The sequence below is a fragment of the Embiotoca jacksoni genome, unplaced genomic scaffold (assembly GCF_022577435.1).
Source record: "Embiotoca jacksoni isolate LCO1_2020_lvr unplaced genomic scaffold, fEmbJac1.0.p SCAF_25, whole genome shotgun sequence".
Classification (NCBI taxonomy): Eukaryota; Metazoa; Chordata; class Actinopteri; family Embiotocidae; genus Embiotoca; species Embiotoca jacksoni.
In genome coordinates this window covers 2,534,994-2,546,680 of record NW_027185376.1, presented here as the reverse complement: position 1 = coordinate 2,546,680, position 11,687 = coordinate 2,534,994, and the positions used below count along the sequence as shown (strand labels likewise).

The 11,687-nt window shown below is 46.8% G+C and overlaps 1 protein-coding gene across 1 annotated transcript; it reads right to left on the bottom strand.

The window, feature by feature from the left end:
* Positions 1-12: 12 nt before the first annotated feature.
* emilin2b (elastin microfibril interfacer 2b) lies at positions 13-11,652 on the bottom strand. The gene is made up of 9 exons (XM_069159583.1): positions 11,427-11,652; positions 11,130-11,255; positions 10,164-10,345; positions 8,237-10,042; positions 1,830-2,039; positions 1,696-1,749; positions 1,565-1,615; positions 1,363-1,479; positions 13-745 (listed from the first exon to the last, which is right to left on the bottom strand). Exons 1-9 carry the CDS (start codon positions 11,549-11,551, stop codon positions 408-410), a joined length of 3,009 nt encoding a protein of 1,002 aa, XP_069015684.1. The 5' UTR covers positions 11,552-11,652; the 3' UTR covers positions 13-407.
* Positions 11,653-11,687: the final 35 nt, after the last annotated feature.

Sequence of the window (11,687 nt, the reverse complement as noted above, 5' to 3'; positions counted from 1 at the left end):
GAAAAGGAGTGTGTGTGTGTGTGTGTGTGTGTGTGTGTGTGCGTGCGTGCATACATAATTACTGCTGTCGGGGAATGATGCCGTGTTTTTAAATATCAAGGAAGAAAATCAGATTTACGCCGACAATTTGCACATTCAAGCAATCATTTGTAAGAGCTAGTTCAAAAATAAACTTCACAATAAAAAATATAAAATAATAGCAATGAAAATTAAATATTAGCACATGATAACAACAAATGTCAGTATTTGAAGACTTTTTTTTTTTTTTTTTTTCTGCTTTTTGTTTCCAACTGGTGAATAGTGTCTTTCCCTCCTCTGATGATATAATCTCACAGTGAGCCCTGGTGTGTAATCAGTAATGTACACCATACTGATTGTAAGGGGTCGGTTGTCTCTGAGTGGAGGAGCTACCGTTTTGATGGGCTGGCGTAAAGAAGCACGGCGCTGAAAGATGACAGGACCTCAGAGGAGGCGGAGGCGGAGGCGGCGAGCTTCCCGGCGGTCACGACGAGTCCCGCTCGGTCTCCTCGCCTCAGAGACAGGACCAGACTCAGCGAGGCGGAGCTGCTGCAGCTGCATTGTTCGTACGGGGCCGGCGTGGCGGTCCCCGGCCAGAAACCGGCGGAGTGCAGCCTCTGGATTGTGTGACTGGACACCGACAGGACCGCCTCCACCTTCTCGCCTCGCTGGGCTGCGAGCACGGCGGTCACCAGGTAACGTCCATCTGTGGGAGCTGTGAAGATACCTGGGGACACGGGAGAGATGTCCCTGAATACGCTGATGCTTACTAAAGGAAAATGATTTGTTATCGTGTTTTTAACGGCGGGGACACGGAGTGTAGGCGCGGACTGAAACATCTCCACAACTGCTGCATGGGTCTAATTGAATTTTGTCTCCGAGATGGGCCACAGATTAATATGTCTTGACATATCGTTGTATATTTTAAATGTCATAATATCGTGATATGACATAAGTGTTGACTTTTCATGGTTTTAAAAGCTGCATGACAGAAGATAGAAAACATCTGTTTTATCACCCGACTTAAATCCACCTAACTGATGATTATTTATTCAAAAGAAACTTGTATTAAATACTTTGTAAAAGCTCCAAATCTTCCAGACAATATCGAGATATTTACTGAAAAAATAAGGTGACATTTGATTTTGACCAGACTTTCCTGCCCTATTTTAATGCATTCGTGAACAAAGGATTTAATCCCACAGATTGAACCAACGAGATGGTCACGTTTTTTTTGTTTTTTTGTGAAATGTCTAGAAAATGTGAGATTTGTTGCTTGTATTTATGCGGTCATGTGGTTTCATGGCTCCTCTCAGCGGGCAGTGAGACAGCGGTGATTGGTACCTGTGTGCGGGTTGTAATGTCCTCCATCGTTGACCAGCACCTTGTCGAAGCGAATGATTCCCACGTCTCCTTGAAACGGTTGGAGAGTCAGACCAGCGGAGAACGACACCTTCTCACCTGAACACAGGAGGTGGAAACATGTACCCGTTATCAAACGTGGCAGCAACGGAGGCGGGAAGTTGAATAACGAATAACTTCTGACCTGAAGCCGTGACCGGTTTCTGTGGCGGAGGTCTGCTGGACACGCTCACGTCTGTTCATGAAAAGACAGTTTCATTGACTGTCGAAAAGTCTGACTGTAATTCAACACGGGAAAGTTAAAGGAACATTTACCTGAGGTCAGAGGCACGCTGGTCTTTACAGAGTCAGCAGATTTGAGGGGGGAAGCTATGAAATAAAAGTAAAAGATGAGACATGAAGCAATGCTTACAAACATGTAGAGCAGAGTTCGCGGAACAGCCTCTCACCCGGGGCGCCAGCAAAACCCTGAATGGGCTGCATGCTGCCGTCGGCCCCCTTAGGTAACCTGGATGAGGTCATCCTGCCGGGGGGGCCGGCCTCTCCGGTCTCCATCACAGGCGGCTGCGGGAGGGCGGCCTCCACGGGGCCCATCGGCTCCGAGAGACTCTTATTTGAACGCCGAGGAAGCTCCGTGTCCTCCGTTCCAACCTGAACGCCTGAACAGAGGAGATACGGAGTGAGCGATGGGGGCGAGGGGGGCGAGGGGGAGGTCACGGAGAGACAGATGTTCGGAGGTCAGATGTGTTAACAAAACATCTGGTTGCATACAGACTTTAGAGACAATTATGAGCAGGAGAAGCAAAAGGGCATCAGTTTTATGAAGATAAAAGTTTCTTTTTTTATGAGCGGATTCTCCTCTGAGTCCGCTGATTAGGAAAATGACCTACTAGATGTCTACAGTTATCTCCCTGTTAATGCACTTCTCACTGTAAATATAGCATTTTTTTTTTCAGTAATAAATCTATCTAAAAGTAGACATTTTGACTTGTTAAATACATATGTAACTTACTGTATATCATTCAACATTTGCATTCTTTTCAATGGCAGCTTCCTATGATTGTGTTGACTCACTGCAATGACTCACTGCAATGACTCACTGGCATGTCAGAATTTCCCCATTCATGTCTTTCATGTCACGTAAACAAACTTTTCTTGCCACTGAAGACGTCATACAGAACACGTCATAATAGAAAGATTAATTGTCAGTCTTATGTACACATACAAGACGAAGATAAAATAATGTGTACTTAACCATTTAAACAGGACTGGGTCACGTAAAGAATGACTTGGTAATTTTACAGAATCTTAAAATGTTGATATTTTGAGGTAAAGCATTTTTTTTGTTTCTGGAAAAAGAAGTAAAGAATGTATTTATGGGTAAAATGTAAATTATAGAAATATTACTAATGCAAAAAAAAGGCAGTCCTGCACACTGATGTATAAAACTGCCCACAATAGGCATGTGGTGTGATTTGGTTGGCAGTTCAACTAAGATTCATGGAGGAAGAGAATTAATTCAGATTGTGTGACATGTACAAGATTGACAGATTATTGACAAAAAAGACCAAAAAAAAAAGAAAAACAGGTAATGCTCACTGATAAAACACACCAGTCCTCCGAAATATGAAGCAGTATTTTTCTCTTGACTTCAGATTCACTGAGATTTGTGTGTTTATATCGATAAACTGAAGCCAGGAGCAAGAACAAAGCTACTCGTGTCCTCAAATTGACTTTAAAAAAACAACAACAACAACACACTGGTCATTTGCTGACATGGCGTGGCCTTCTGCTCACATTGGAGGATTGGTTTCTGTTGTTTGCAGCTTGGTGAGTTTCGCCACACATCATACATCATGTGGTGGTCGACGCCGACTTTTTAAAGGCCGCTCCATTAGTTTTAAAATGAAGCTGTGGTGAACGCCCAAGTAGGATGCAACCAAAGGAAACAATGCCCAGTGGAGTGAGGCCAGGCCCATGTATTCATGTGGTTACAAATCTGGGTATGATAACACCAGGCTGAATCACACCACCCCGTCATACATCTGATACAACTCTGTTGTTTGTCTCCCTCCCCCCCTCACCTCTGCCATCTCTGTTTAATAGGAAGCAACAGTGAAGTGTGTTTGTTGATGACGCTTTATGTTTTTTTGTATTTTTTTTATTATTTTTTATGTTGCATGTCCTCTTGAGCACAATTGCATGTTTTCTTTGAAGTGACAACGTTTATGGGCGGTGCTACCGGTGAGTCGGGATTGTCGGAGTCTTGTCATCATCTACAGACAAAATGACAGACCGCTCTGATCCGCCGTCATCCAGTGATCGGCTCTGAACGGCCGCATTCCTGGGAGACGCAGCTGAGACGAGTCCTGGAGCTTATCGAGAAATCATCCCTCCTAGGCCCGGAGAGGGGAGGGGGGGGGGGACACACACGCTGTCGCTTTTACTCTCTGGTCTACAAACGACACAGCAGGCCCCCCCCGATTTTGCTGCTCCAAAAGGGAAAATCCGGCACATAAAAGGCATACCAGCAGCACACAGAGGCACGGCCACATGTTTCAATCACCAGACAGCTTGTCCCCCTCACCCCCCCCCCCCCCCCCCCCGCCCCCCCACCACCACTCCCCGGGGGGAAAAGGGTCAGGTAGTGTTGGGAGCCAGAGAAGTCTGCCTGTTAAACGCAACATGTGCAGACAGACCGGTGCGTCGTCGTTGTAAAAACAGCACGGGGGGGGTAAAGTCTGCGAATCACCACATGTGCATGTCGCTGCTTATATAAAAGAGATGTCTTTGATCCGAGCGATTCAAAAAAAAAAAAAAAAAAAGGGATCTCAGACTCCGGAGCCAACAAAAAGCAGGATGCGCAATGGCGTGCGAGAGTGTTTGTCCTGATGAAAGAGGTGAGCTGTAAACAAATGCAGCTGGATCTGCATGTCGACCGCAAATTTTGCCTTCTCCCACCGAGGCAGCATTGGAAACGCTCCCTTTAGTCGTCCGGTCCCTTACGCACCAGTTCCAGGACACGACAGTCCCCTTGTGTCACGAGAGCCCCCACTCTTCTACATGACGCACCGCGTTATAATAACCGCACAGCTGCATGGTGAATGTGGATGTTACGAGTCACCACAGCGCAAGGCTTTGATTTAGATATCCATGGATTCAGCACGAGCTGGGGAGAGAAAGAGGAATCGGTTGCGACATTTCTGACAGCGACCTCGTGGCAGGTAACTCAACAACTCCTCTGGCAAGGTGACGGGGGGGGGGGGGGGGGGGGGGGGGGGGCTGTAAGAGCGACAGACAAACAACCGAAGACTTTTTTTTGGTTTTCTGCCCGAGGGCTTTCGGTCAGGTCCCATCTCGTTTCAGGTCGGTGGGGTTGCGTCATGTTTGACCCAGTGACCGGCGCCTGTCCGCTTGACCTCAATCGGGTCAAAGCGAAGAAGCGGGGGAAAGCACGTTTCTTATCACCAGGTTTCCGTGACGGAGCTCTCCAGTTCTACTTTCGAGGCGTTCTTATCAAACGCGAGGAAAAGGATGCGTCGTGCTACGAGGAGTTAAGAAAACATACATTTTACACACACACAAACACACACACACACACGCGTTCGCGCTAACACACCGAGGAGGAGGCACTTTGTAGTGTAAATACCGGCATACATTTACATAACGAGAGACTTAAAAGAACGAGCACGAGATGCACAGACACGCAAGACAAAACTCTTGATTAAAAAAAACCAACAACAGCTCGTAACCGAGAGTTAAACGTCGTTTTCTTAAATAAAAAGTTTGAAATAGTTTTGTTTACGTTCACTATTTTCTCACAGAAACACAGTGTGTCCTTGACATGGAGCTCATGTGCTCAGGGTGCTTCTTCTATTTTTTTTTTTTTTGTATGTGTGTGTGTCATTACAGTCATGCATTGTTTACGTTGTTGTTTGTTTGAAGTCTTCGCTGCTTTTTCAGGCAAAATGTAGCAACAGTGGAACCAGCTGCAGGACTGTGTTTCGCATGAATTATGCGGATCCCAGCGAGCATTTGGCAGCAACAGCGTCCGTCCCGGATCACTTGTGGTCATCGAGAAGTTCAGGCGTTGACGCAGCCAGGGACGCCTGAATGGACAGACTGAAAACTAATAAGCTCAGAACACATTCAGAGGCGCTCTGGGACGCATATGACCACATTGCCTTCTGGTACGCATTGAAGGACCAATACTCCTTATGGGTTTGGCTTTTGTACGTCAGTTTATTTTGTCTAATTTCCGACACACAGCTGTAAGAGCCACTTCCCCCACGCACAGTTGATTTTCCCACCGCAGCGCAGCGCCCTACCCTCTCAAACCCCAAATAAGCTGGCCCGAACGGATCGGGTCCCGACGGTTCGTTATGCGAGTTCCAATTTCACTGAACTGTGTTCAGACATTTACAGAAATGAGATCAGCGAAACAAATATACAACAATGCGTGGTGTACATGTCCATTTGCATATAGGGTGGGGAAGTGAGATCCGCTCACAAGTGGTCCCCTTGAGATGAATGTGGAGATACACGGTAATGCCCTGTGTGGACTGACCTACTTGTTAGAGCTGTCCAGTTGTGATCGGGTCCCCCCAGGACGGATAATACCACACGTGAACGGGCCCGTTATTTGGAGAAACTCTTGGGAAAACATCACTCAAAAGTGCTACGAGTGGACAAACTCAATAAATACCTTTAATTGTCTAAAAAATAAAAAGAGCATTCAACTTCATCCCATAATCTTATGGAATTGTCACGGATTCAAACTGTAAAATGCATTTAAAAGTTCCAAGAAAAAGCTGGTAAGTGGACCTCCTGTTGAGATCGTTTAATTCAGTCTATCTAGAAAGTCACTACTTTACTGCTATAAAGTCAAGAATTCATTTTTAATACTTTGTTTTTACTCAACTTTGAGGATATAAGCAAATCTGTAATGTACTCATTCGATTAATATTTGGGCCACTGTTGAATGAAGACATTTATTTTCAAGCAAATCTCACTGCTTTATGTGTATTTTATATGTATTAATTTAATGACTTGTCAACGAACACTGAATTTGTCCAGGAACACGGTTTGCAGTAAAAAAGGAACAAAAATAATTTAGGAAATTACAAATCACAGCTCCTCTGGTTCCCACCCCTCTCCTGACCCCCTCGTTCAAGGTTACTGGCATGACATCATGGTAAACATATTGACGAATGGCCTTGGGGACCTCGGTGCGGCCCTGTTTATTTCAACAGAAAAGGAACTCAGCCGTGGAAGTTCAAAAAAAATACGAGCGAGCTGCAGATGGGATGGAGAAGAAGGAAGAAACGTCACCGAAGTGGAAACAGACTGAAACGTCAATCCGGTGGCACCTAATCCAAACACACTGAAAGCTCTCGGCTCAAGAGATACCCGTGAGGGGATCTTTGATAAAGTGCGTCTCGGTCTCCGTGGGGCGAGCAGCGTTTTTCCACTCTCCTCAGATAAGCAGGGAGGGAGACAATGGGATGAGGTAGGTGGCAGAGCAAAGGCAAACAGAGAGCCGAGCGCAGAGTGGCCTCTAACATCTCAGAGAGTTGGGAAGCATGAACAGCTTTGCTCCCCAGAAAACGTCCCAATGACAGAATGACAAATATGAAATGCCTTATTATGACAGAATCCAAAGGGGTGGAGTGACACCATTTGTCAGTCATCACAGAAAACTGGCATCTTGGACTGGACCCACCCCCCCCTCCCCTCCCCCCCAAAAAAAGCACCAGGACTATTTCGCCCCTCCCTTCATCATTTTCTGAACTTTATGGCGGATCACCTGCCCCATAAACCAGTTGCTGAAACTGGCAGGCCCTGGAGGAAGAGCCTCGGCTCGTAAACATCATGGGCGTGCTTCTAGTTCGCATTTACAACTGGGAGAGTCCGGCGAAGTCCAGCTCCGTCTCGTAGGGGCCATTAAAGGAGCTAGACTCACGCGAGAAATATGCGACATATGTGCCGATACAAAAATCTATACTCTCAAACAGGCTCACAGATACAGAGGCAAATGTTCCAATGAGATCCAATAACAACGGCTCCACGTGTTATTTAAGGACAAGAACAAGATCGCTCTAAAAACATTTTACACCCGGAACGTTAAGTACACACAGGTATAGGGTTTGAAGACAGACACAGACACACACACTTGGATGCACAAATAAGCCTAGTGAGCATTTTTTTTTTTCTTTATGCCAAGGCATTGCTCAACACAAGTGGGGTCCATTAAATCAGGCATGTGTGTTCAATCAAAGCCTGCCTGCTTTCATCTGAGAACATGATTAAATGAAAGTCCAACTTCCTCTCACTCACACACATTACAACAAGTCAACCTCTCCAATAATACAGTCACCCTGGTGACGGAGGAACGGGCTCCCGGCCCAGGCAGTGATCTAAAAAAGCCCGGTTAATGTTACAGCTATTCGATCGCTATCTCAGGCTTCTACCGTTGAAACTTCTGTGGATCATAAATTCAATTTAGCCGGATAAAAACCTGGAAAAATGGGTTTTTGAGAAAGGATTATGTGACTGTGAGTAGTGGCATTTACGTAGAGTCAGTCATGTCTATACTACTGTAAAACCAGTAGCTAATGATGGGCCTACCAGACCAAAGAGGGCTGTAGCAGCAAACCCAGAGTGTATGGATTTGATCGGGGGCGTTTTTAATGAGAGATTCAACTTCAAAGAAGAATGTGCTATTCCTTTTTTTTTTTTTTTTTTTTTTTTTTTTTTTTACAAGTTAGATAGTGTGACTTAAAATTATTTTCGAAACAAAGTACTCGCACTATAAAGCAGTAAAAAGTGTCAGTTCATTACAACACAGACAGCTTACCTTCCTTCCCGGGAGAGCCGTTCGTCAGCGCCTGGAGGTCTCTGTCTACGTCCGAGATGTGGTCCTGGAGGTTCTGACACGTCCCCCTCAGTCCGCCGATATCTTGGGCATGAGCTCTAACCGTGCCGTTCATCTGGTTCACGCAGGTCCACAGCCCGGTGACGTGCTTATTCAGCCCCTCTTTGATCCTCCGGAGGCTGCCGGAGATGGGATCCAGCTTGCCGCACAGAGTCTCCACATCGATGATGCGGCGGTCCACGCGGGCGACCTCCTCCCCGACGTCGTGCGTCTTTCCCCTGCAGCGGTCGGCCTCGGCTCTCACCTCCCCGCCCAGCTCGTCCAGCCGCCGCCTCAGGTCCTGATGCTGCACTCTGTGGAGCTCCAGAAGGTCCTCGGCCTCCCGCTCGGCCCCCGTTTTAACTCGACCCCAGGTGGAGTTCAAGCTCTGCAGAGTGTCAGACTGCTGGTGGACTCCGTCTGGTAGGGAGCCCTCCAGCCGACCCACGCGGCCTTTAAGGTAGCTCAACTCTCCGTGTGCGTTCTCAATGCTGCGGCTGCAGTTGAGGAGTTGCCCCTCCACGGCTCCAATGCCACTTCTCTGGGCTTTTAGATGAGTCTCCATGGCGTCCACAGACGCTTTGCAGCTCTGGAAGTCTTGCTGAAGTTTTTCTACAACAGTCAAATTAGCTTCACACTCTTTTGCGCACAACTGGTCCAAGACATTAAATCTATCCTCCAGAGTTTGAACGGAGCCCTTTAGAGACTTAATGTCCCTCTGCAGCGCATCCGGACTCTCCAGCTGACCGCCAGACGGGGAGTCGGTGCTTGTATCTACCAACAGGGTGGCGAGTCTGTCCTCCATGGAGGCCAGCTTGTCCTCCAGAGTGTCCCTGAGGTCTCCGACAGCCTCGGCCCGTTCTTTCCTCAGCTTCTCCTCTACAGAGTTACACTGTGTCACTGCACCGCAATTCTTCCCCGATGAATTCAGACGGATTTCGAGGTTCTCCACTCGAGTCAGAACGGAAGAGTTTGACACCCGGGTCGTTTCCTTTCCTGGATCATCCAGCTTGGCCTTGAGGTCCTGGATCTCGCTGCGGAGGTCAGTTTCCTTTGAGTCCATGAGCTCGGCCAGGCTGAGGTAGTTTACTTCCTGTCCTTCACACTGTTCCTGGACTGACATGATTTTATAGTCGCAGGAGTTCTTCAAGTCGGCCAGTTTGATTTCCATGCCCTCCATCAGCTCCTCCCTCAGAGCCTGGATCTTACTGTCCAGGTAGGCTCGCAGGTCCGAATCCCCGGCAGGGGGAGCAGAAGGGGTCGTGGACAGCGGGGTCTGGGCGGCCTCCATTAACAGACGAATTTGTCCGTCATGGTGGTTCACACGACCCAGCAGGCTATCCAGGGTATTGCTCTTGGACTCCAGGTCATCTGAGAACTGGATGATCTTACTCATGACCTCGTCCATCGGCGGCGTCCCGTGGTCAAAAGAGAAGTCCTGCACCTGGAAGGTTTGGGTCTCCGTCTCCGCTCCCCGGGCGCTGGCGGGCTGTTTGAGGTCATTCAGCAGCGTCACCAACATTTTACTGGCATCCTCCTGGAAGTCCAGCCTCAGGTTGGAGGACATGTCTGTCATTCTCGCCTGCATGTCGAGGACCATCTGGGACAGTCGCTGCACCTCCTCCTCCAGGTGTTGAGCACTGTGAGATCCTCCGTGACCCTGTGGTGGCCTGTGACCCGTGTGACCTCTGAACTGCCCCTCCCCTCCCCACGGGTGGTTTCTCAGGCTGTCTGTTCGCTGTTGTGGAGCTACAGCAAGAAATAACGGAGAGATGATTAGGAAACAGGAATTTGAATGCCTTTATAAGACCATTTACAAGCAGCTATTTTTTCATTTTGCATATTTTCGTGCTGTGATCATATCTTTCACCTTGTGGGACTGGAGAATGCCCAGAGGCAGAGGGATCGTGAGGCAAACGCTCTACTTGCAGAAGCTTCATGTCTTTCACTTCCCGGCAGTCGTGGCCCTGGTACCCCGGGCAGCACCTCCACTCCAGCTCTGTTACAGTCTTGTAGGCAATCTTGTAGGTGGGTCTAAACTGTGTTCGATATCTGGGGACATTAAGATATAATTCAGCTTTCTCAGTTACACATGAATACAGCAAACATATACCAGGTCTGAGTGGATTAATAATATATGTCAGAAATAACAATTATCCTGTTTTCATCACATCATTCTCAGTCTTGGCAATAGAAAGTAAACATGAAATAACAAAAGTAAAATCTGATTGTTGACAACTAAGACGAGAAAAACATCTGTCACATTTGCAGTGAATTTATCACGCAACTGGCAGGAAACAAGCTTAATATGATCTGTAGTCATGATCCTCCCACCAGTTCATCAACTGCACATCAATGGTGCATTTGTTGCTCAATTAACTGAAGAAAAACAAAGGGGATGTCTGAGTAATGTTTTTAGAATTCTGCTGAAAATAAATCTAATTTTATGAGTCCCTATTAAGAGCAAAAACAAAGAAGTGCATTAAAAAAAAAATTAAATAAAGCATTTACAAACATGTTATGATATTTTAAAGTAACTGTTAGTTTGCCATGAGGGAAAAACAAATTCATCATATAAATTGGGAGGTGAGGATAATGATGGCGTGTAAAAACATATAGTTTAACACACAGGAATATTGCAGACTCTGTGGGAAGAGGAATTCAAATAAATACTGTAAATAGACAACAACAGCTCAATCCCTAATTTGTGTTTATTGATCAGCACTGGCTGTATGATTTTAGCAACTGTATTGCTTCATATTGTGAGAAATATTGACAAAAGCCCAGAATATTCGCCCTCCACTCAACTGACCGTGTGAGACTTCTGGGAACTTACATCACTTGCTGCGCACAGTTTGGCAGCTCCGGTGGACACGGTAGAACCTCCGGCTGTACGAAGCTCTCCGTGCCTCCCGCAACAGCGCAGCTCACGTTCTTGTGCACGACGTACGCGCACCAGTTTCTGCAGAAATGTACTCGTTAAATCAGTCCTGACGCACAGCAGAATGCTGCGGTGCGTACGCTTTGAATGGGTGGCTAAAAGTTAACAATTACGCACAGATAAGAAGAAAACAAATGGATAGTTTATTAACTTGCAAACATGTTAGAAATGATACAAATCCAGTTTACTCACTTGTTCCTTTGTCGCGTGTCGGTGCCAGAATATGCGTTTCCCTGAAACATGCTGTACTGGAAAGGTGACCCCCCGATGAGAGGAAAAGTTATTAACAAGTGAATAAGTGGCAGTCCAAGCTTCATGGTTGAAATAGTTTAAAATGCGGTAGTCTTCGTTTAGATTGCAATCAGGGGTGAAGGTCTGTGGTCTGGAGATCAGTCAAGGCACTGCTGCTTGTTCCCCTTCTGTGGTGCGCAGATCTCAACAAGCTCCCTCCGG